Below are 25,737 nucleotides of genomic sequence, written 5' to 3'. Positions count from 1 at the left end.
TATGTTAGAATTAAATCGTTTAATAGACTCTGAGCTGAAGGTGGAGCCGTGACGATGTGTTTGTTTGACTTATTTCAGCACATGGTCATTTTACATTTTACACTCCGACTTCATCTTCAAGTTTAAATCTACGGTGGCTGGGAGGGGTCAGACGAATGCATTTACAAAACCACTTTGCAAACTCCACAACATAAATGCTAAAGTAACAAGTAACATTAAATAATGACAACAGGTCCAGAATAAAGCTGCTCTCTCTCTCATGTGGGGTTAGATCAGTGAAATGAAAGCTTCTGTTGGTTAGAAGACAAACACAGATTATTATATTCACTGATGGTTTTCTTACTGAACGTAATAACAACTAAAACTCCTTTTAACTTGTAAGATTATCTTTCAGTACTGACACACACCATCATCATCAGTGTTTTATTAAATGTTTAAGCACACTCTTATCTCTAATGAAGGCTGTGACGTTTGAAACCCTGTTGCCATGGTGATAAACATCCTGTTCTATTTCCTGTTGACAGAACTTTATACTTTCACTTTCTCCAGTGGTGACGCAGTTCTGTTCTCCGTGTTGAAGGCAGAGTCCTGTCAAATATTATAATCCTCTGGTTGAAGGTAAGAGACTCTTTTCACTGTTGTTCACTCTCTGATTAATTTAAGTGTCAAAAGAGCTGTAAGCTAACAGTTAGCCATCAGGTTCATTAGCTGCTCTTATTACAGTAGAAGTAAAGGGAACACGATGACTCTCAGTTTAGCACGCAGGCCATGCTAACATGCTAACATGCTAACATGCTAACAGGACAGTTAGACAGCAGAGTGAGTAAGGGGAGTCTGTCCTCTTCAGACAGGACTGAGGCTCTCTGAGTGAGTTCCGTGTAAATCAAACAGTGTAATGTTGGAGCTGCAGCTCTGACACGAGAGGAGCTGAAACATGAGTCGGATCAAAGTTAAAGTTGGATCACTTTGACTTCTGTTGTTAAGATATTAGAAGTGAAACTACACAGTGTGAGTGTTGGACTGTAATCTGATATATGAGCAGATTATTATTCCTGATGTGTTCATGTGTACGATCAGGGCTGGACTGACCATCTGACATACCACGTATTTTCATGAACTGATAAAGTTCACTTTTAACAGCCGGCCCCTAAAGCAGGGACAGCTGTTCATTGGTTGGTGGAGCTAGGTAGACTTAAAGCTGGACCAGTCAGGTCTTGTACAGGGTCAGTCCCCCCCTCCCACTTCCTCTCTGGGTAAGAGGAAGTGAGTCAACATCAGGAAACCACTTCTACTCTGACAGATGAAGGGGGGGGACTCTCTCGGGCTCGCTCCACCTCTCACTCACTCTGCACGCCATGACAGCACGAGGAGAGGAGAAATGTCAGAGCATTCAGATCCTTACAGATAAAAAAAACAGGAGCGAGGGTGAGAATTTAAACCCTGAAGAAACATGAGAATGTTTATTCATGACATCATACGTTTCTTCATACCATGCTCAGAGCTCTGTTGAAGAGGTAAACAGACTCTTCTATCTGATCATTTGTGATTGTATGAAAACTTTTTATAATAGCTTTTAAAGCCACGGTAAATAAAAGCTTTTAACTTTTTGTTGAACCGTCATCATTAAATGTTGAATGACAGCTGGTGGGCTTCCAATATAAAATAACATGTATCTGAATGTAAATAAGGTGAGCACAGTGCATGAAGTAGAATCCAAACAGAGAATGATGATCAGAAAGTTCTCCCTCAGAGAGCCCCTCCATGTGTTCACACTATAGAACATCATACCTTAGATTTATAGTGCTTTCACACTAGCAGAAATGTTTTGCTCGAACTTCACCCAGAGTTTCTCCTCTCAGACCCCGAGTCATTTTTTCAGCAGCAATTCAGAGTGAGCTGAGAACGCAGCAGGATATTCTCTGGAGAATTCTGCTTGAGCCAATGGGAGGGGGAGTTACGTTTCTGTACTGTGACTGCTGCACCGTGCAAAGACTGTCTGCACACCGCTGATACTCCAAGAAAAGTGAGTCCAGCTTCTCTCCTAAAGTAAACTCTCAGTGCAGCACTGCACCACAGAAACTGGATCTCAATATGTGAGTGTCGAGGAGTCAATAAATAAGTGCAGCTCTTCCAGCAGGAGGGACCCCCTCCTCTGTGTCCTCACACTGACCCAACATGACTGTTGCTGCTTCCTCTGGTGTACACCTGTGACCATGCGGAAGACCCGATCGCAAAACTCAGCTTCAAAGTCCAAAGTTGCATCATAGATCCAATGGGATTATTATCCATCAAACCACGGATTAACTTCTATGGTCATGGCTACATGGCTATCGCCTCCCTTTTCCACCACGGTGGCCGACATGCAGCAGCGAGTTCGGAGCGAGCCACACAGCCACCAGACGCGGGCTGGAGAGCTGCTCGGATTTTGTTTACTCTTCTTCTACTTGCCGGTGATGTGCACTTAAATCCAGGCCCAACTCTACAGCTGACTAGCACTTTGGGTAATACATCAGCCTTTCCAGTGGAGCCTTTCTCACCCCACAAACACATAACGTGGACAAATGCTGTGATCATTTTACAACAGCTATCACTGGATTAATTGACAAACACACTAAAACATGGAAGGGCAGACCAAGAACAAACTCGCTCCCATGGTTTAGTCAAGACCTTTGGCAATTAATGAAAAGATGTGACTTTGCTCTTACAAAATGTCTTATCTCTAAAACTAACACTGATCATTTAATTTATACTGGCTTAAGAAACAAAGTTGTAGCTGAACTACGCAGGGCTAAGATGAATTATTTTTCAAAGCTTATTGAAGAGTCCAAAGGCAATAGCTCTGCACTGTGGAAGCACATTAACACTTTAACCAACTCCAATGCCTCAAAACATCATAGAATTAAGGGTTTAACAATAAACAACAAATTTATTTCAGACAACGCATCAGTTGCAAGTGAGTTTAATGCTTTCTTTATAGAATCAGTTCAGGAACTATCCAAAAACTTCAAACCTGTCGAGTTAAGACCAGACACACTCAGTCAGAAAACTCAAAATGGATTTTACATCAAAGAAGTAACTTTGGAAAAAGTCAGTAAGATCATGAATAACCTGAACAACTCAAAGACTAGGGATATTCATGATTTGGACGGTGAACTGATAAAATATCATAGAACTCAATTACTTAAGCCAATAACACATCTGGTGAATATGTCAATTCAAACAAAAACTTTCCCTGAGAGCTGCAAAAAAGCCATTATCAGTCCAATTTACAAAAGTGGTGAGCCAGACTTGACATGTAATTATAGACCCATTGCCATTCTCCCAGTTGTGTCCAAGATATTAGAAAAAGTTGTTGCAGAGCAGAGTTTAGACCCAAACATACTACTGAGACTGCAAACTGTTATCTGATTGAGAAAATAAAATGCTTTCTGGATAAGGGACATGTTGTGGGAGCAGTTTTCCTAGACTTGAAAAAAGCCTTCGACACTGTTAACCACAATGTGTTGCTATCCAAACTTTCTAAATTTCAATTCTCTGATCAGGCTTCACAGTGGTTTGACTCATACCTAAGTGGAAGAGTGCAATGTGTCAGAGTCAGTGGGCAAAAGTCCATCTTCCGCAACAACAGCATGGGGATACCCCAGGGGTCAGTTCTAGGTCCGCTGCTATTCAGCATGTACATCAATGACCTACCTGAAATCTGTCCTGCAGTTGGCTGCCAAATGTACGCCGACGATACGGTTATATACACACCTGCAAGATCTGCTAGGCAATCTGCTGCCCACCTTAATGACTCCTTGCACTGTATTGCAAAATGGCTTGAGTCTTCTCACTTAACATTAAATATTAAGAAAACAGTTTCAATATGCTTTTCTATGCTCAAACAAAGGGATAAAGAAACATTCTTAGTTAAAATAAATAATGAGACCATTAATGTGGTTGAAGATGTAAAGTACTTAGGGATCGTTCTAGACTCACACCTACGATTCGAAAAACACGTAGGTTACACCTGTAAAAAAGCGAGATCTAATCTAAACTGCTTCAGAATCATTAGAAAATATCTCTCATTTAGTACAGCTCAGCTATATATGCATGCTATGATATTATCACATCTATCATACTGCATCAGTTCTTGGTCTCAAGCCTCACAAACAACTTTAAAGCCAATCATATCCCTATATAACCAATCATTAAAAATCATGGACAAAAAACCGATAAGATGGCACCATTGTCGTGTATTAGAGGTGCACAATATGTTTAGCTTTGAAAGCTTCATTAGCTACTGCAACCTCAAATTAATGTTTAAATGTCTGCATGGTCTGGCACCTTCTCTGTTTGATGAATTTGTAACAAGCCGTCAGGATTCAAGTCGAATCAACACGCGCTTCAGTAAGCGGTAACTGTTGCTTTCCAATGTGAAAAACCTCATTTGGACAATCAGCCTTCTCTGTTATTGGAGCTAATCTATGGAATGGTTTACCCACTGAACTGAAAATGCTACACAGTTTGAATGTTTTTAACAAAGGTATTAAATCATGGCTGAAGGAGAAACAACATTGTTCTCACACCTAAACGCACATGAGCTCGTATATTTTTCTCATTGTAACTGTGTTTTATCTCTGTTGCATTCATAACTGCACTGTATTTATAACTGAACTGTTTTCTTTTTCTTACCCTTTTTATCTTTATCTCTGTTGTTTCTAAAAGCCTCCCATGGACAGGTGTTGCAAATTAGCATTTTGCTATAAACTTGTGCATGGTTAAATGTTACAGCACCAATGTTACAGTATGTCCATGTTAAATAAACATGGCAAACAATAAATAAAATAAAATAAGTTCTGTGTTAAAAAAAATGTTAAAAAAAAGCCTTCTTGTACTTACTAAAAATATACTTCTTACTCCACTGAATTGATAGAAAATCTTTAGTTTGTTTGCTAGTTACTTCTCAGATTCAGATTTATAATGCAAAATAGGATGAATACACTATTTGTCAAAATATCTTTATTATATGCCCTGTGAATTCACAAGGTATCCAGCTACAGGTATGTAAGTAGGATTAGCTCCAACTGTAGCAATGACAACAAAATGAGGAACACATTAATGCATTAAAAAAATAATAATAATAATATTCTGCAAAAGGTAAATTTTTGCAAAGTAACTATTATTCATTTGTTACTCCAGACTAAAGTCTGATACGTTTGTACTCTAACTTCTGTAACTTGTTTGAGCGTATTTCTGTGTTGTTATTACTTTAGGCTGCTTAAGGTTAAGAACAGAATCGGCTTCTTATTTAGTATCAAAACAAGTTCCTCATTTATCATGATATCATCTCAAAATGCTCCAAAAGCCTCATTTGAATGTTAGACCCCACTAACTTCATTTACTTTTCAGACTTTAACTTATTCAGAGTTTTATATAGATCACCTGCTGCACCTGTTCATTTATATAGGCATAAAATTCACTTGACTGTAGGTCAAATTTGTTAAAAAGAAGCAAGCTCGCATCTGTCAGCCTAGATCTTGAGCTTCAAAAAAAAAATGTGTCAATTTTATTTCTTAGATAGAAAACACCTTCAAATTGTTTTTTTGTACTTGTTTTATACTTTATACTAGAATTTTTGGACAATTTTTTTTTCTGCTTTAATCCCGGGCAATGACATCACAGTGTTCACCAGTCAAAGAGTTCAGTGATCAGACTCATCATGATAAACCATATCACTGAGTTTGTGTTTCTTTAAATATAAATCCAGTTTACAGAGTAGCAGCTGATTTCAAAGATGGAGCTTGATGAGCAGAGGTCATATTTTTTCTAATTATCCCTCGGATCATTACAACAGAAAATAAAAGAATAGATCTTTAATGTCATTATTATAAAAACAGTGAAAGGCAGTTTAGCAGCTCTTTGTCAGAGGCAGCACAGACAAAGAGCTCTGTTCTGCTTTTCTACAACTCTTTCATCCCGATGCGAGCTGTCATGAAAACCTGATTCAGGCTGCTTGCGGCGGGCGAGCACGGCCCCTGCGAACGTCGAGACGGTTCAAACTGACTGCAGTCAAAGCGCGAGCGCTCAACACGGCCCGAATAAAGTACTTCCGGGCCCTGTAGCCAATCATTGCAACGCGGTCGGCGCGTAACCGTCCGCGTTGTTACAAAATCTTGGAGGTGCGTGGCTGGGCGCTCAGATCCTCCGCGGACCCTCCTCTCGCCGGCCGCAATTGTGCAATATCGCCGCGCCGACCATAAGAAGCATGAAACCTGATTCAATGAGTCGCAATGTGCAGCACATGGCTCATTTACATAACGTTATTTTCCCGTGATAACACTGGGGAAAGATTAAAAGTCTGGCTAGCAAGCCAGCCTTTCTCTTCAACATCCTGTCTGATCATATTTACCGTGTGGTATCCATAGGCAAGGCAAGTTTATTTCTGTCGCACATTTCAACAACAAGGCAATTCAAAGTGCTTCACACAAGACATCAAAAAGCATCATGACAGAGGAAAGAAAAGAAACATTAAAATAGAACATTTAAAAAATCACTGAAATTATAAAATCTGAACATATGTTCAAATAAAAATAATTCAAATTAAATTAATTGAAATAAATAAAGTAAAAATATAAAAAGAGTTAAAAGTTACAGTGCAGAGTTAAAGTTTAAAATCTTATTAAAGCTGTTTAATGAAAGGCTGTAAACAGGTGAGTCTTCAACCTGGATTTAAAAGAGCTGAGAGTTTCAGCAGACCTGCAGTTTTCTGGGAGTTTGTTCCAGATATAAGGAGCATAGAAACTGAACGCTGCTTCTCCATGTTTGGTTCTGACTCTGGGGACAGAGAGCAGACCTGTCCCAGACCACCTGAGCGGTCTGGATGGTTCAGAATTAATCAGGAGGTCACTAATGTATTTTGGCCCTAAACCTTTAAGCGCTTTATAAACCAGCAGCAGGATTTTAAAGTCTATTCTCTGACAGACTGGGAGCCGGTGTAAAGACCTCAGAACTGGACTGATGTGATCCATTTTCTTGGTTTTGGTGAGGACTCTAGCTGCAGCGTTCTGGATCAGCTGTAGTTGTCTGACTAGACACGAGGAAGTCCCTGTCCTTTAAGTAGGATTCAAACCAGTTTAGTACTGTGCCAGAAACTCCCACCAAGTTTTCCAGTAGGTCGAGTAATATATTGTGGTCAACTGTGTCGAACGCAGCCCTGAGATCAAGTAAAACTAAGACTGAGGTTCTGCCACTGTCTGTGTTTAAACGGATGTCATTAAACTCTTTAACCAGAGCTGTCTCAGTGCTGTGATTTTGTCTAAAACCTGACTGGAAGACATCGAAACAGCTCAATGTCAAGAAGTCATTTAACTGTTGAAAAACAGCTTTTTCGATTATTTTACTTAAAAAAAGAAGATTTGATAATGGCCTGTAATTGTTCATTATTGACTTGTCTAGATTGTTCTTTTTCAATAGTGGCTTGACGACTGCTGTTTTCAGGGCCTGTGGGAAGACACCTGAGAGAAGAGACAGGTTTACAATTTGTAAGAGATCTGGAGCCATGACTTGGGAGACTTTTTTGAAAAAACCTGTTTGCAGAATATCAAGACAGCAGGAGGAGGAATTTAATTGTTGTATAATGTCCTCCAGGTTTTTAAGGTTGATTTGATTAAATTGTGTCATGGTGCTTAAGTTGGTTTTAAATGGACACAGCACATATCCTGATCCTGATGATGAGTTACTGACAGTTTGTCTCATTTTCTGGATTTTTTCAGTAAAGAAGGTGGAAAATGTATTACAGGCCCTGGTAGAATGAAATTCAGATGCTATTGACACAGGAGGGTTTGTTAGCCTGTCCACAGTAGCAAACAGGGCACAAGCATTATTATTGTTTCTGGTGATGATGTCAGAGAAGAAAGATTGCCTTGCATTCCTCAGTTGTGAATTATAAGTGTGAAGTCTCTCTTTGTAGGTGTCATAATGAATCTGGAGATTAGTTTTACTCTTTTTCCGTTTCTTACCAGTGTTGAATTTCTCCATGGAGATTTTTTCTTACCAGAGACAACCTTCACCTTAGTGGGAGCAATGGAATCAATAACATTTGTGATTTTAGAATTGAAGTTATCTACCAACTCACTGACTGAGCCCCAGGACAGGGCAACTGTGGAAGAGAAAACCTGGTTAAAGATTTCACTGGTGTTTTCAGTGATACACCGTTTTGTGATCACTTTTGTTGGAATACTTTTGTACACTGACATAGTACTCTCAAATAAAACACAGGAGTGATCAGAGAGGGCAACATCTGAAACAACAACCTTGGAGAAGTCCAGAGTGTGCCCTCTGTTGTGTGTGGGCTCTGTCACGTGTTGAGTCAGCCCAAAGCTATCAAGAGTGTGAAACAGTTCTTTAGTCCCTCTGTCCTGGGGGTTATCAACATGGATGTTAAAATCACCAACAATAATAACACAGTCAAAGTCAATACAGATCACAGACAGCAGTTCAGTGAAATCATCAAAAAAGTTTGCACAGTATTTAGGAGGCCTGTAAATATTTAGGAACATGGCTCTGGGGCTGGACTGAAGGGCCACATATTCAAAAGAAGCTAAATTTCCAAAAGATAATTGCTTACATTGGAAGGAATCATTAAACAAAACTGCAACTCCTCCTCCTCTCTTATGCACTCTAGCTTACAAAACTGAAGTTAGGAGGGGTTGACTCTAAGAACAGCTGCACTGTTATTTTGATCTAACCAAGTTTCAGTTAAAAACATCAAATCAAACTTGTGCTCAATAATAAAATCATTGATTAAAAATGATTTCCCTGCCAGTGATCTAATGTTTAGTAGAGCCAGCTTTAGGGTCCTAGAAGCTTCATCTGCTAGCGTTTTTGGGACAGGTTGTGGATCAAAAGGAACGGATGCTAAGTTTGACAAGTTTGCAAAATCACATAACTGCCTTTTGTTTCTTGGCAGAGTCCCCTTTATTCTTCTATCACCTATCATCACAGAGATTTTGGTACCTACTGACGTGCAGGGCCCCGGCTTATCCTGGAGAGAGTCATGACTGCTGATATCCTTACAGCCTGGACCCAAAACACATCAGTTTGACCTCTGAATGTTCTGCATTTCATCCTTATCAAGCTGAGGAGACAAAACATGACGCACCCGCAGAGGGACAGGGGGGGTGAGGGCCATGTCGGAATGGGCGATGGTGGGCGCCGTCAGGTGTTCATGGAAGAGAAAAAGGGAGAAGGGCGGGGGGTCCTTTTTAGTCCAGCATTGACCAGCTCCTTCATCTGGTCAGTGAACTCCAGGTGGGGGGAGGAGGGAGATGATCTGACGGGGTTCGAGGGGGTAAGGGCGGTGAGACTTCACAGGTGTTGGTGTTGGTGAGGGGGTCGAAGGTGGATGGAGACCCCTCCTCTTGGTTCCGATGTCTCTCCTCTTTAGATCTCTCCTCAGATACTGGCAGACGTGATTCTTGACGAAGGTTTCCATCACGCTGTGTTTTGTCTTTCTTGAAAGCGGTTTTCTTTTGTCTCTTGTCCTTGGCAGAGAGAACTGATGTTTGAGGCAGAGAGTAAAATAGGTTAGAGGTGAACAGTTTCACCCCTGACATGTTCAGGCAAAATCCATCTGCCTTAAAAAGATGTCTGCGCTCCCAGGAAATGTAAAAATTGTTAATAAAATTCACTGAATGGGCATTACATGCAGTTGTAAGCCAGTTATTCAACAACCTGCTGAATCTCTCCTCTGCTCTTCTGACTGGTGGTATGGGACCACTGATAAACACATCCACATCCAAGGGGCTGACCATCTTCAGCAGACCAGTGAAGTCCTGCTTCAAGACTTCAGATTGTTGTTTTGTGACATCATTTGACCCAATGTGTAGTATGACATTCTTCACAGTCGGGTGTTCAGCCACAATATGCAGGATCCTTTCTGCTAAATCAGAGACCATATCTCTTGGAAAACACAGTACTTCTTTGTTTTTACCGCACATCCTTTGTACATCTTTAACAGCAAAGTCACCCACAATCAGAGTTTCAAGCCCAGGCTTTAGCTTTCCCTGTAGCCTTTTACTTTTTGATATGTTTTCAGTCCTTACCCTGGTGTCTGAGGATGGAGAACCAGATGAAGATCCAGGGCTCTGCAACAGAGGGGAATATCTGTTCTGTAGTTCCACATTCATTTGTGGGGGAGGTTTGTTCCTAACCTTCCCTTTCGCAGCTGTCCGCGGCTGTGTCCCTCTTGATACAGGGGTTGAAGAGGCACTTTGCAGGGGAGGTAGTGCAGGCCAGCCGGTCTCATCACATATCTCAGCTCGCTGTGCTCTGCCTGTTATCCGTCCTCCCATTTCCCAGAGAAATGATTTCTTCTTTGGCTTAGCACCAAGACAGTTCCAAGGAGGACTACCATTCGTACACTTATTAGACAAAACAGAGCCCACCTTTGTCTTTGTAGAGGTCTCTGTGCTCCTTAGCCGTGTGTTAGCTTGCTCTTGTCCACTATTCTTGAGTTAGTGGTAATGTGGTGTCATTCCCACACAGTCCGTTGACTTCCACATTCACTTCTAGACGATTCATCTTTGTCTCCAGCACTGCAGTTTTCTTTAGAAGTTTGTGGTAATCGTCCTTGGAGAAGGGAGGCATCTTGTTGCTGATTAGCTTTAGCTGTGTACAGCGTGTCAAAGTACTGCGGCACAGGCTTGTGCTCTTGTCAGGCCACAGTCACAGTGTAGCGATTCAAAAAATATGGCTAAAGACCTCCTGTATCTATCAAAAAATACAGTCCTGAGGATTCGGAAATGTCCAGGACCGGCTGTCGATTAAATTAGGTTTAGAAAAAAGAAGATATCAACAAAAGAATGTAAGCAAAGCAGAGAGCAAGAAGAAAAGCGTCTGCACTACAAGATCACAGGAGAACTACCAGTCACTACCATAGGAAAAGATGTTGAGAGAAATGTGTGCTAGCTTGAAGGTAACTTCATCCAGCTTTCTGGTTCATTATTATCTCAGGCAACATTAAAGTGACAACAAATGTAATAAGAGAGGGAATATAAACTTAATGAAAATCAGCAGGAGCAAAACTTCAGGTTAATATATTGATAATGTTACATATTTTATGATAGAAGAGAAAATATTGTCATCCTTGATGACTGTAGTATGATGTTCTCTCAGACTCTTGCCCTGAGAGCTACTTGCATAGTGACTGCCCTTCACATCACCCCTTAGTAGAACATGGTAAGCCCTGTTCTGCAAATTCAGAACATAGATATCGAAAAGCAATTGTGTTTTTCTTATTGTTTGCACTGCTTATTTAGTGGGTTTGAATGCTAAAATCGTCTGTAAATTCACATTTTAAAGCTGATATTTTAAAAAAGTCTTCCCAGGGGAGCATGCCCCCGGACCCCCCTAGGAGGTTTGGATCCATGTCACCTTTTTCATCACTGATGAGTTTGCACCCCTGTTAACATTAAAAAGCATTTACAGGATGTAGAGGATTTATGAGACTGGAAGGGGAATGATCAGACTGAATATGTCAGTTTAAAAAGATGTGTTTTGAGATGAGATTTAAAAATGGAGAGAGTGTCAATACTACGGATGTTTGGTGGGAGGGAGTTCCAGAGGCGGGGGAGGGGCAGAGCGGCTGAAGGCTCTGGACCCCATGGTGGACAGGTGGACAGGCGGGTGGTGCAGTGAGGTGAATAGGAGAAGAAGACCTGAGAGTGCGGGTGGGTGTGTTGATGTGTAGGAGTTCAGAGAGGTACAGAGGAGCGAGGTTCTTTATCACTGAAATATTTCTTAAGAATACAAGTAATGAATAAACTAATCTGTTCTTAACAAATGACCAAGCTAGACAATTATGCATCGTAACAACATTCGTTCTGTATTCACAACAGAGCGCTACACTAGCTGCTCTGTTTTGAACCAATTAGACCATACTGCTGGGCAATAGTCAAGATTGGACAATATTAAAGTCTGGATTACCTGTTTAGTTAAAATCTGGCACATCTTTTAATAACAGAAAGACCATTACCCATCTTAGCTACAACTTTATTTATATGTCGAGTCCATGATAGTTGACTATCTTAGATCATTCCCAGCAGCTTAGTCTCTTGCACTTGGTCAATAGACACATTGTTTATACACAGATTTAAATTTGGTTCTCTGCTCAGAACATAATTCGACCCAAATATAATGCTGTTTGTCTTTGAGAGATTCAGGACCAATTTATTTTTCTTTATCCATTCAACCACTGATCGTAACTCTGAATATAAAACTGTGTTTAACTCATTGGCTGTGAATGCCGACATATATATAGTTGAATCATCAACATACATTGAAATTTTGTCCTTATTTAAGACAAGTGGTAAGTTATTTGTGAAAATGGTTTAAAGCAATGGACCAACACAGCTTCCTTGTTGCACTCCCCACCTTACCTTTTTAACATCTGAATAGCTCCCAGTAAAAAAAACTGTTTGGTTTCTGTTAGTTAAATAGCTCTCCATCTAAGATAATGCACATGTTGAAAAGACATGACATTCTAATTTTTGTATTAATAATTTGTGATCAATAATGTCAAATGCTTCTGTAAAATCAAGAAGGACAGCTGCCACCATTTTCTTTCCTTCTATTTCTCTCAGCCAATCATCAGTCATTTGAGTCAGAGCAGTAACTGTTGAATGCCCTTCTCTGTATGCATGTTGAAAGTCAGTGGTTAAATCATTCAAAGAGAAATAGCCTTTAATTTGTTCACTCACTGTCCTTTCCATTAGTTTACTTAAAACAGGCAGTAAAGTTATCGGACGACTTTTTGATCCAGAGAATGGTAATTTCCCATTTTTGGGCAGAGGTATTATTTTGGCAATTTTCCATCCTTGTGGACATAAACCCTCACTAAGACTCTGGTTAATAATGTGGCAAACTGCAGGGGCTATCAAATCAGCAACCATTTTAAGGAGTTTCCCATCAAGGCCATCAACAGCTGCTGGTTTATTTTTACAAGTTATTAGCATGTTTTCTACTTTACTTGTACTTACTTTGTCAAATTTAAATTTAAAATGTTTTCCTCCATAATTCAATTTTTAATTAATATATAAGATAATTCATGATCTATATTTTGCATGTTGTCAGGGAGTAGGTGGAAGGGAGGAGGTGGGTTTAAGTCTAAGGAAGCTGTTCTCATTGTAAGCAATCAAAGGTCAGTTCTGAAAGCTAGACTTTTAGTCTCTTAATGAGCTGAGTTTTAGAATGTGTTTAATCTAAGATTAATAATTAGTCAAAACAAATTCACAATGAGACATGATTTATTTAAATCACAGAAAAATTGTGAATTTGTTTTAATGAAGGTACAACAAGCATTCTTAATTTAAACATTTTTATTGAATCAACATGTTTGTTTTTCCTTCAGGCAGAATAAAAGTCATCTCCTTCCTCAGTCCCAATGATGACCAAAACAAACAAATATACCGTCCACAATATCAGATTTAATTTACTGCCAGTCTGATTCTGCACGTCCATTTTAAAACTTATGCGGCTGTGGCTCAGTTGTCCGATATGTCTTTGGGCAAGACACTTAACCCTGAATTGCTCCCCCTGCTTCAGTGGTGGTGTATGAATGGGATTAATTACTTCTGATGGATGATACTGTATAGTGATCACTACCATCAGTGTGTGAAAGGCTATGAATGGGTGGGTGTGACATGTGGTGTAAAAGAGCTTTGAGTAGTCGGAAGACTAGAAAAGCGCTATATAAACTCAAGTCCATTTACCATCAGCTCCCGTCCAATCACCTGTAGCTCAAAGAGAGAGGAAGAGACACACGAAACAGACAACAGCAACAACCCTAGACAGGGTGGCAGAAAATTTTAATGACACACATTTCAATAACAAAGCTCATAATATAAGAGCCACAGTCATAACATGCTTCATTAACTACACTGAGTCCAGTATTCAGGACAAGAACACTTTTATAATCATCAGAGACAGAGGAAGGATTCCTGCTCTCTATGAACAAACTTTAACTTGTGTCCTTTTTGAACTTTATTGAATCCAGAAGTTCTCTAAGTGGTCTTATCCTCAAAATAAAGAAATCAATCTTGTTCCTCTGCTGAGATATGATAAACCATTGTTGTAGCTCCTTTCAGGTTAAATCTAGCTCGATATTAACCAGAACATCTAATTAAGTCAAAGATAGATATACTGTACAATCCTGCCTCGTTCCACGTCGACAGCCTGGTCAACATCTGTTCCTGGTTTTCAGTCCACGGTCTGTCCCTCACCTGCTCCTGTTTCCCAATAAACAGTCTGGCCTCGGCTTGTTCATGGTTCTCTTTTAGAGATCCAGCCAGTCTCCTGTTCCTACAGATCACTCTCTCAGGTTGTCCTTCTGCCCCCCCTGGTGGTCACTGGTAGTATCTTCATGAACATCTGCCTGTAGCTAGCCTGAGTTCTTTCTCACTGAAAATGCAGGTTGGACTTCTGACCTTTATTGTTCCTGGTGGCATCTTTCTGAGCTGTGTTTATGTTTGAGTCTTCTTCTGTTAACTTTGATTTCATCAATCTAAAGAATGTGAGGACAGACACAGTGTTGTCTGTATTCTGAGTGAGATACTGTTCTAATAGAAACAGAGAGAAATGTGGAGAACTTCAGCTCTGCCTCCTGATCACTGATTATCCATCTGCTCGGTCTCCCTTGAAAAAGAGTTTTTTTGATCTCAATTGGACCAACCTGGTTAAATAAAGGTTAAATTAAAAAAAATTAAAAATCTGCTAGTTTAAACTGGAACAATCTGATTAAAAATGATTTTCGTTCCAAATGCTTTCATGTTTGTTTGTATCAGGATGAGGAGACAGAGACCAGACTCTCTTGGACCCAGCTGTGTGTCCATGAAGAGTGACCGGTCTAAAGGTTTCCCTATTGACTTTAAAGATGGACATCCTGCTGATGGAAGGTGAGAATTGAAAATTAAGTTAACGTTCTGACGCTGTTGTTCAAAGACTCATATCTTGTTCAGAACTTCATAATATATGATCCATTGTTTTCTTGTGTCACAGAGTTCAACAGGAGAGCTCCGAGGTTCACAGAGATCAATCAGACCAGCAGAATCTAACAGACCTGGACTCCATCTTTATGGTGTGTGCAACACACTGTTATATAATTTACTATCATTACAATAATTTAATGCTAAGTTATTGTTCTGTTTTGGCCAGCTGACCTTCAGACTGACAGATGAATCACATGTTGAGTTCTACCAGTTTATATTAAATATCCAGTGTCTCCTTCTGTTCCAGCTGCTGGAGGAGAACATCGTCACCTTTGTGAAGAATGAGCTGAAGAGAGTCCAGAGAGTTCTGAGTCCAGATTACCCAGAATGCTTAGAGAGTCAGAGTGAGGATGAAGAGCAGGGGAGAAGCTGTAAAGAGGATTTTTTGAAGATCACTCTCCACTTCCTGAGGAGAATGAAGCAGGAGGAGCTGGCTGACTGTCTGCAGAGCAGTAAGAACATTTGAACAGATTTAGTATTTTAGAAAAAGGACAAAAAGACTTAAAGTTCCAAACTCAGATAATCATGTGATCTATATCAGGATCTGTTCATTGATTTCAGTTCTTTCTTTATTCAGGAACTGTCGCTGCAGTGTGCCGGCATAACCTCAAATCTAACCTGAAGGAGAAGTTCCAGTGTGTGTTTGAGGGGATTGCTAAAGCAGGAAACCCAACCCTTCTAAACCAGATCTACACAGAGCTCTACATCACAGAAGGAGGGACTGGAGAGGTCAATGATGAACACGAGGTCAGACAGATTGAAACAGCATCCAGGATACCACACAGACCAGAAACAACCATCAGACAAGAAGACATCTTTAAAGCCTTACCTGGAAGAGATGAACCAATCAGAACAGTGATGACAAAGGGAGTGGCTGGCATCGGGAAAACAGTCTTAACACAGAAGTTCACTCTGGACTGGGCTGAAGACAAAGCCAACCAGGACATACAGTTCACATTTCCATTCACTTTCAGAGAGCTGAATGTGCTGAAAGAGAAAAAGTTCAGCTTGGTGGAACTTGTTCATCACTTCTTTACTGAAACCAAAGAAGCAGGAATCTGCAGGTTTGAAGAGTTCCAGGTTGTGTTCATCTTTGACGGTCTGGATGAGTGTCGACTTCCTCTGGACTTTAAAAACAACGAGACCCTGACTGATGTCACAGAGTCCACCTCAGTGGATGTGCTGCTGACAAACCTCATCAGGGGGAAACTGCTTCCCTCTGCTCGCCTCTGGATAACCACAAGACCTGCAGCAGCCAATCAGATCCCTCCTGAGTGTGTTGACATGGTGACAGAAGTCAGAGGGTTCACTGACCCACAGAAGGAAGAGTACTTCAGGAAGAGGTTCAGAGATGAGGATCAGGCCAACACAATCATCTCCCACATCAAGACTACCCGAAGCCTCCACATCATGTGCCACATCCCAGTCTTCTGCTGGATCACTGCTACAGTTCTGGAGGATGTGCTGAAGACCAGAGAGGGAGGAGAGCTGCCCAAGACCCTGACTGAGATGTACATCCACTTCCTGGTGGTTCAGACCAAACTGAAGAACATCAAGTATGATGGAGGAGCTGAGACAGATCCACACTGGAGTCCAGAGAGCAGGGAGATGATTGAGTCTCTGGGAAAACTGGCTTTTGAGCAGCTGCAGAAAGGAAACCTGATCTTCTATGACTCAGACCTTACAGAGTGTGGCATCGATATCAGAGCAGCCTCAGTGTACTCAGGAGTGTTCACACAGATCTTTAAAGAGGAGAGAGGACTGTACCAGGACAAGGTGTTCTGCTTCATCCATCTGAGTGTTCAGGAGTTTCTGGCTGCTCTTCATGTCCGTCTGACCTTCATCAACTCTGGAGTCAATCTGATGTCAGTAGAACAAACAACATCCTGGTGGTCTAAAGTATTCAGACAAAAACCTGACCCAAGACTTTTATATCAGAGTGCTGTGGACCAGGCCTTACAGAGTCCAAATGGACACCTGGACTTGTTCCTCCGCTTTCTCCTCGGTTTTTCTCTAGAGACCAATCAGAATCACCTACGAGGTTTGTTGACACCCACAGGAAGTGTCTCACAGACCAATCAGAAAACAGTCCATTACATTAAGGAGAAGATCAGTAAGGATCTGTCTACAGAGAAAAGAATCAATCTGTTCCACTGTCTGAATGAACTGAATGATTCTCTAGTGGAGGAGATCCAACAGTCCCTGAGATCAGGACGTCTCTCCACAGATAAACTGTCTCCTGCTCAGTGGTCAGCTCTGGTCTTCATCTTACTGTCATCAGAAAAAGATCTGGACCTGTTTGACCTGAAGAAATACTCTGCTTCAGAGGAGGCTCTTCTGAGGCTGCTGCCTGTGATCAAAGCTTCAAACAAAGCTCTGTATGTGTCCACATGACTATCCAGGTTTAATGTAGTTCTCTTTATTCAGAAATAACAACTATTGTTTGTAATTGCTTTCATTTGTGTTCTTCTGAATCCTAATCAGGCTGAGTGGCTGTAACCTCTCAGAGAGAAGCTGTGAAGCTCTGTCCTCAGTCCTCAGCTCCCAGTCCTCTAGTCTGAGAGAGCTGGACCTGAGCAACAACAACCTGCAGGATTCAGGAGTGAAGCTGCTGTCTGCTGGACTAAAGAGTCCTCTCTGTAGACTGGGCACTCTCAGGTTAGTGTGCAGCTGATCCAGATTATTCCTCTAAGATCGTTTTCTTGATGAATCATTTATTAAATGTTCCTTTAATGAGTGGTTTAAAGTTTTAGTTACTCTATGTTATCACATTAAAGCTGTAAAGCTCTGAGCTCGTTCTATAGCTCCCAGTCTTTTAGTCTGAGGAAGAATGTTAAATATGAAGTTCTTTTTAGTGTTTTTATGATCCTGTGTGTGTGTGTGTTTGTTTGTGTGTGTGTGTGTGTGTCTGTGTGCAGTCTGTCAGGTTGTCTGATCACAGAAGAAGGTTGTGCGTCTCTGGCCTCAGCTCTAAGCTCCTCCCCCCTGAGAGAGCTGGACCTGAGCTACAATCATCCAAGAGAAAGAGGAGAGAAGTTGCTGGCTGCTGGCCTGGAGGATCCACACTGCAGACTGGAAACACTGAGGTACAGACAGACTAGAGGTCGCGTTAACCGAATATTCTCCATCTTTGACATAATTTTTTGAACAATGACGAAAAAAAATCTGAAGGTTTTGACTGATTAGAATCACTGGGTGTCCACCACTCCTTTCTAACTCTCACACAACTCTGTCATTAACCATATGTAAAGCACCTGCAGTAGACCTCCCAGTCCAGTTGGTGGCGAGTGTGCATAATTAATTAGTTATTGTCTTGTCCTGTAGGCTGACCTCACTTGCATGACTTCGTTGTCTATGGTTGTTTTCATAGCATGGTTAAGCTATCTGCATGATGGTCACAAAATGTTGAAACAACAGTGTACTGAGTTCTTTTAAAAAGTGATTTTGCTGGTGATGATGGTAGACGTGGTGAAAAACGAGAGACTGATGCGGTGGAGGAGGCTGAAGAATAAGCACCTACAACTGATAAAGATAATCAGCAGGTAGCAGCTAAAGCTACAGGACAAGCAAGTTGCAGCAATGTGGGAGCAAGGAGGGATTACCGTGTTCAATGGGAGCAAGAATTCCCGTGGTTTAAGAGCAAAGATGACAAAATGTTCTGTGACGTCTGCAGAAAAGCTATCATGAGTAACAGATTTACCAGACGGCGCAAAACTATGAAGAAATCTGCACTGAATGATCACAAAACCAGCCAAAGCCACATTATGGCTTCCAGGGTGGTTAGCCAGAGTGCTGCAATTGAAAAGCATGTTGCACAACAACTGCGTCAGAATGACAGTCCCTACCTCGTAAATATTCACTGTGGTGCACACCGAACTGCACTGGCTGCCCGCGATGCCTCCAGGGTAGTGCGTCAAATAAGTACTTTACTATAAAATCCGGAATATAAGACGCACCCTGTTTTTAAGGTCTCTTTGAGAGAAAAAAAAACTGTTTTCCTGCGTGACGATTTATATTGAGTTCAGCGATGTCTACAACGTGCATTTTCTGTACAGCTGTGTCGCTCTTAAAGTCCCGTCTTTTTCACGTTCGGGAGTTTGCGCTCCTACTAGCTACAGTACGGTGGTTGAGGTCTCACCCTGCAGGGAAAGTTGTGAGGCAGAGGCACAGACTCCTAGCTTGCGAGCTACGCTGCCCGACTCCGCTGGTCACTCTTTAACTTTAATATAGGAGTCTTTTAATCAAAAGAGAACTCCACAAGGTCTATTTACTGGAACAATTTCTGTAAATGCATGATTATGACCTTGTGAGGAAGAAAAGATGTGAAAAAAAAGTCGCGCAGCCAGCCTGGTCTGTGTCGCAGTCTTTTCCAGCACAGCGTGCAACGTGGGCGTGTCCTTCTCCTCTCTATGACCCTTGCTAGTCTAAAAGACTTGATGAATGAGCCAGGTGTGTTAGAATGTAAGCACATAAGCTAGTACTTCAGTACAAATTTAAGGCATCCAGTCACACTTGATTTGTTCTTTATTCTTCATATACCCCTCAGAGAATAATATTATATTTTTACAACATTAAAACTGTCTGACAGCTTTATAGTCTAACTTTTTTAATTTACAGCCTTCATAAAAAGCCTTGTTAAAACACGTTATTCCGGCATTTTATTTTTCACGAGATGAAAGGTAAAGTCTTCCTTTATAAGTCAAAGCCTTATCTTAGAATTATAAATAAATCATTCTTGAAACCATAGGCTGGAACAAAATCTAAAAGCTAAAAAAAACTTAATCTGACTTTTTTTTTTTAGAGAAATGCTTTGTATTTGCCACGGGTAAGGGATACGACTGTCACGATGGTTTTATAGAATATAATACACCGCTGATGAACAAACTAACAACAAAAGCAGTTAATATTTACATTATATCAAACATGTAAGCTGCCACAGAAAAAATATTAGAATTCCAAACTCTGAAGTAGCGCTGGTTATTTCAGTGTTCAGTGTGGCAGCAGAGTGAAAGTCTAGCGCAACCTCTGAGACAGACAGACACACAGAAGCTGTCTCACTGTTTCTGAATGATGAACTAATGCTGGATTTAAATAAAGATGTATGAAGTATATTCTGATCTGGTTTCTTCCTCCAGGTTGGACCATGGTGGACTGCACAGACTGGATCCTGGTCCGAGGAAGTGTGAGTGTGTTTTAATTTCTCTTCATCAGAACACGGCAGCACATGTTGGATGAGGGCTGGAAGTAACACAAAGTGATGATAAAAGTGAGGGTGATGGAAACTCAGGAGAGTTGAAATAGTAAACAATAAAAAATATAAACTGAAATAAAAGTGATAATCCAGAAATGTATAATGTTCCAGTTTAAGCTGGAAGTCACAAAAAGTGTGTGCTGTAAACGATACATTTCTGTTGGATGTGATGAATGGTGATTATCTTATCACTGGATTATCACTTTGAATTTCAATCACAATCATTTCAACACTTCAGATATAGATAGACACACAAACATTTAGACTGCTTCATATTTCACATCACGAGTTTTCATCTCCTCCTTTCTTATCATCACTCTCTGTGACTTCCACCCTCGAGACTCCTTTCCTTCAATGACAACAGAAACAGTTTGTGTTGAGAACCATCAATGATGAATGAAAGACAATTACAATGATTACATTTGGCTCTATTTTCATCAAACCATTTGGATCAAATCTACCTGAACTTCATGAAATATCTATGTTTGAATTTGTTTTATTCAAACAACATTTTATGGTAGATCTTAAAATACACTGTAGGCCTATTTCTACACACATTTTAATCAGGAGGTTATTTATTATTGACTGTTGGCAGCCACACTATAGGACTACTAAGGGTTAGCGCTAGAACTAACACTTAAACTAACACAACACTGACATTTACCCAAATCAAAAAAAAAGTGCAGCACAATAAAAATGACAACTTAATACCAACAACCCGTTTGAGAATATTTAATCTCCAGTGTTTCCCACTAATAGACGATAGCTGGGCCCAAGTATATTTCCGACCTGTTCTCATTTAATTTTTCATTTATTCATAAAATTGCTGCGTGCCTGAGAGAGAGAGGGAGCGGGGGAGAGAGAGTTCAGGCGCACGCTCCGCAGGCTCCGTGCAAACAGCGCCACTTTATTATAAGTCTCTGCGTTCAACATGGCAAAACTGCCTTTTTTAAAAAATCCCTCTCGACTCCTGAGGAGTGTTAAGACATCAGAAGAGAGCAGAATCACATCAGCTTCAGAGCTACAGAGAGAGAGAGAGAGAGAGAGAGAGAGGGTCCGTACATGCATCACAACTGAAGCTCCTCCTGGCTCCGTTTTAAAAATGTACAGCTGCTTGCTGCCGATTGTACTGAACTCCAATAAATAACAGAATATCTGTTAATGTAGGCCTACATTAACAGATATTCAGCTGCTTGCTGTTGTTTCAGGACTGAACTATAACAGAATATCTAGTGGAACTTTTAAAAACGTGAGGTGTACTCCTGTTGTTGTTTATGTCTGTGTGTGAGCATAAATTTAGCAGATTAAAGTTGTATGTTACAAAAACTAGATTAATTTAGAGGGGAAAACACATTTGATATAAATACAACCCAAAGATACAAGACAGATAAGATAGGAGCACGACAAAAATTAAAATTGGCGTTTTATGCTGAACAGGGTTTTTTTTTTAAACATTGTGGAGATTTCTTTGCGTACCACCACAGGGAGCCCGCGTACCACCGGTGGTACACGTACCATAGTTTGAGAACCACTGTTCTAATCCTTTCTGTTCACTGACGGGTCGACACACTAAAGAAGGGCTGGCTCATATGAACATATGATCACATCATGTTTTAAATATTGATCCTAATAAATCGAAATCAATATCTGTAGTGTGAATATTTGTCAGGATGTGTGCTGAGGGTGCTGCTGTTCACGTCCATAGAAGTGACATCATGACACCAAGGAGGAGAACAGGAGTTCACTTTCAGCTCCACTTTTGGATTTCTGTTTTTGGATCAAACCTCCACTTTATTTACTGCAGCTCAAACTAAAGTTTACACTGTGAAGTGGGCGTGTCCTTCTCCTCTCTGTGTGATAGGCTGTTCCATCTTCATCCAGTCAAAATGTACAAAGTTTATTGTTGTTATTCACATCGTCTCCCAAAGTCCTATGGAGACAGTTTGATCCCCCAGCCATAGACACAAGGATTGATGAGCACACAGATGATTCAGGGTGTGACTACATCACATTGTGTGTGACAGTGAAAGTGGAAATGAGGCTCTGTTTGTGCTGAATGTGACCTCTGAGGACAGAACAGTTGGAGACATCAGATGGTTCACAGCTTCTTTGTGCTGCACTTTGATTAGTCAGACTTTATTCACTGCATGTGTTTGTTGATTTGGATCTCCATTCATCCTGACTGCCATGGTAACTACATTTGAACTAGATTAGAAGTGGATTATTACATTTCAGTGTCAAACATCATTCAGTGCTGAATATGAACTGTAAGTTTGATTGACTCTCAGTTAGGCCTGGGCGATGAAACGATAACGATAATTATCGCGATATAATTTGTCAATATAAATATAAAAAATGTTCGATAAAAGGTCGATAGATGTAAACCTGTATTTACACCATCCAACCACAGGGAAACAGTGGCGCTAATGTGCCTTGGACGCTAGTTGCCACCCGACATTAAAGAGAAGAAGAAAAAGACTACGTACAGCCAATCATGTCGCAGGGATATGTGTAGACAGGCTCAGCGCCGGGCAGGCTTACAGACCCCAGGAGTGGAAAGGAAACAGACAAAATCAGCGAGAGCTACTCTGAAGAAAACGCTGAACCTACCGGCTCAAAGCAGGAGAAAATATCCTCGACAAGACGACAAGAAAGGCTTCTTAACGTCCGGAGTTTAGACACATTTAGGCTCTTTACAGTCCGATAAAAATCAGAGTAAAGTTCTCTGCTAACTGTGCTGAAGAGAAGTGCAGCTAAAACGGAGACACTACGAACCTGTTCCCCCATTGGAAACAATATGATCCATTAAAACACACAGAAGGAAATAAATGTCCAAATGTCATAAAAGAGTGTTAGTGTGGAGCGTATTGTAGATAATATAAACTGTCTGTGCATGGTGTGGACCCCAGCGGGCCAGTGAGTGTGACCCCCAGCCACAAACTGTCATATCAGTGTTTCAGCTCCGTGCTCTGAGCTTATGATGCTGAAATGTTTCTGTTTCATTATAATTCATCATGTTCTGACAATAAAGTATAATTAAACCATAATTAACCATCTGGTTTCTTCAACTTTCACTCAGGAACAAAAATCAGCTTTTAAATTTGAAAGAAATAATTATTGACAATCATCGTGATAATTATCGATATCGACTGATATGACATTTTTTTCTGTTTTCGCCCAGGCCTACTCTCAGTAAGTGTCAGTAAAGTTGTTGATGAATGAACAGATGATAACCTGCAGCTGTGTTGTGTCTCGTTCTCTCCATCAGACGCCTGTGAGCTGGAACTGGACACAAACACAGTGAGCAGATACCTCGTACTGTCTGACAACAACCGGAAGGTGACAAGTGTGGAGGAGCTTCAGTCATATCCTGATCATCCAGACAGATTTGAACACTGGTGTTCTCAGCTGCTGTGTAGGACTGGTCTGACTGGTCGCTGTTACTGGGAGGTCGAGTGGAGAGGAGATGTTTCTGTATCAGTGAGTTACAGAGGAATCAGAAGGAGAGGAGACTGTAATGAATGTTTGTTTGGATTTAATGATCAGTCCTGGAGTCTGATCTGCTCTGATGGAGGTTACTCTGTCAGGCACAATAACATAAAAACAAACATCTCTTCCTCCTCCTCCTCTTCCTCCTCCTCCTCCTCCTCTGTCTCTCACAGAGTAGCAGTGTATGTGGACTGTCCTGCTGGCTCTCTGTCCTTCTACAGAGTCTCCTCTGACACACTGATCCACCTCCACACCTTCAACACCACATTCACTGAACCTCTTTATCCTGGGTTCAGGCTCTGGTCTCGTGGTTCTTCAGTGTCTCTGTGTCGGTCTGAGAAACTGCTGACTGAAGATCAGCTGACTCTGTTCACTCTGTTTCAAACTAATGAATTATTCTGATTTCATCACTTTTGATCACTATAACCTGCAATCCTCAATAACATCTTAAAGAATACTTTAGTTCATTTGTTTTTCTTTTATATTTGAATGATACTGTAACACCATGTTGAGATTAAACAAGATCTTTCTGAAGAGAATCCTGGACTCAGAATCAGCTTTATTTGCTAGGTATGTTCACAGATACGAGGAATGTGACTTTGATAGACTGTGTTTTATGTAGAAAAGTAAAACATGAAATATTATAAAATCAACGAAAACGTTAAATATACAAGCCTACATGAGACAATAGTGCTGGTGTGTGACGTGCAAAGATGTTAATTCACATGATAATAAATGATGTTATTGTGTAACAGATGGATTAATTTACATGAGGTATTGTTATGACCCAACACGACCTCATTATGTATTGATCATGTCAGTAGTGAAATGTGCACCCCTGTCTCTGCCCCTGCAGTGTGTGGGTGTGTATCTGTGTCAGTAGTGTGTCTAGGTTAATCAGGTGATGATGGATGCTGCTGCTGAGTGGAGGTAGAAAAGAGAATTGCCATGACGGTAGTGGCCGAATGACACTGAAGCTTTTAAAATCTCAGCTGCTGCAGCCTGCTCGCTCCTTCTCCGGCCACTTCAAACAAAGCCAGCTTGACATTTGAAGATTATAAAGATAGTACATTTTTAAGATTGATTAGCGTGTGTACATAGCTAAATAGAGAGTTGTTTTGTAAATATACTGTATGTAAATTTAAACACTGTAAGAAATTGTGCGCCACACAGAAGTGATTTTCACAAATGTAATTTTGTTTGCTTTATTTTCATGTAAAGAAAGATTAGGGTTGTTGCTACCCACCTTTTGCTTGTTATTTTCTGCTCTGAAGAAAATAAACTGCTGTTGGAAGTTGACTTGGGCTGCTGGATTTCTTGGGAATGAGAAGAGTGGGTGAAGGGGAGTTTCTCCTGATGTCCAAAAAAAGGAAAAGCTGAAGTAGAAGCTGTTCAGGTCTTCGGCCAGTCTATTGCTACCTACAGGTTGGGAGGAGGGTCTACTGTAGTTGATGTCCTGCAGGGCTCTCCAAACTGACGCAGGGTCATCAAGCTGTGTTTTAGCTCTTATTAGCTGCTCTGATCTGTTTTGTCAGCTGGTTTTTGGCCTGCTTGTACAGATACTGGTCCCCACTCCTAAAGGCCTCCTCCTTCACCTGACACAGCTGCTTTAGATGTGGTGAAAACCCAGGTTGTAGGCCAGACCCTATGACCCACCCTGTGGCAAGGAGCAGGAGAGGGCGCTTGTCTACCAACCTCTTGTACCAGCTGTAGGTGCAGAGGAGAGCTGCTTGGGTTTTCTCCAGGTTATGTGGGAGAGACGCACCAAAGCCAGAGCTGATGGCACCACAACCTACCCCTCTACTTCAGGAAACAATGGTGGCTGGTAACTATACACACACTGGAAAGGAGAAAGTCCTATGGCAGAGACAGGGAGAGAGTTGTGACCATACTGAATCCATATTCAAATGCTTGCTCCAGAGTGAAGGATCATGGGATACCGCGAAATGGAGTCTGGTCTCAAGCTCCTGA

General features: G+C 41.0%; 1 protein-coding gene across 3 annotated transcripts; it reads left to right on the top strand.

Annotated features, from left to right (window-relative positions):
* The first annotated feature begins 541 nt into the window (after window positions 1-541).
* LOC132980933 (NLR family CARD domain-containing protein 3-like) lies at window positions 542-25,065 on the top strand. Of its 3 annotated transcripts, XM_061047317.1 has the most exons (9): window positions 599-618; window positions 14,823-14,933; window positions 15,037-15,115; window positions 15,274-15,478; window positions 15,604-17,404; window positions 17,511-17,684; window positions 17,945-18,112; window positions 20,162-20,208; window positions 23,546-25,065. In XM_061047317.1, exons 2-9 carry the CDS (start codon window positions 14,824-14,826, stop codon window positions 24,166-24,168), a joined length of 3,207 nt encoding a protein of 1,068 aa, XP_060903300.1. In that variant the 5' UTR covers window positions 599-618; window position 14,823; the 3' UTR covers window positions 24,169-25,065. The 3 variants fall into 3 exon arrangements, with proteins under 3 accessions (XP_060903302.1, XP_060903300.1, XP_060903301.1); XM_061047319.1 differs by lacking the exon at window positions 14,823-14,933 and having other exon boundaries at window positions 542-618; XM_061047318.1 differs by lacking the exons at window positions 599-618; window positions 14,823-14,933 and adding an exon at window positions 1,477-1,514.
* Window positions 25,066-25,737: the final 672 nt, after the last annotated feature.

This window comes from Labrus mixtus, chromosome 9 (genome assembly GCF_963584025.1).
Source record: "Labrus mixtus chromosome 9, fLabMix1.1, whole genome shotgun sequence".
Taxonomy (NCBI): domain Eukaryota; kingdom Metazoa; phylum Chordata; class Actinopteri; order Labriformes; family Labridae; genus Labrus; species Labrus mixtus.
The sequence above is the reverse complement of the archived record's forward strand: the minus strand, read 5'-3'. Positions and strand labels throughout refer to the sequence as shown.

Bases quoted from the DNA above. Each gene is read 5' to 3' on its own strand.
- LOC132980933 (XM_061047317.1), top strand. From the start codon at position 14,824: ATGAGGAGACAGAGACCAGACTCTCTTGGACCCAGCTGTGTGTCCATG. The intron at 15,116-15,273 runs GTGTGTGCAACA...CTTCTGTTCCAG, and splicing joins ACCTGGACTCCATCTTTATG to CTGCTGGAGGAGAACATCGT. The intron at 17,685-17,944 runs GTTAGTGTGCAG...GTCTGTGTGCAG, and splicing joins TGTAGACTGGGCACTCTCAG to TCTGTCAGGTTGTCTGATCA.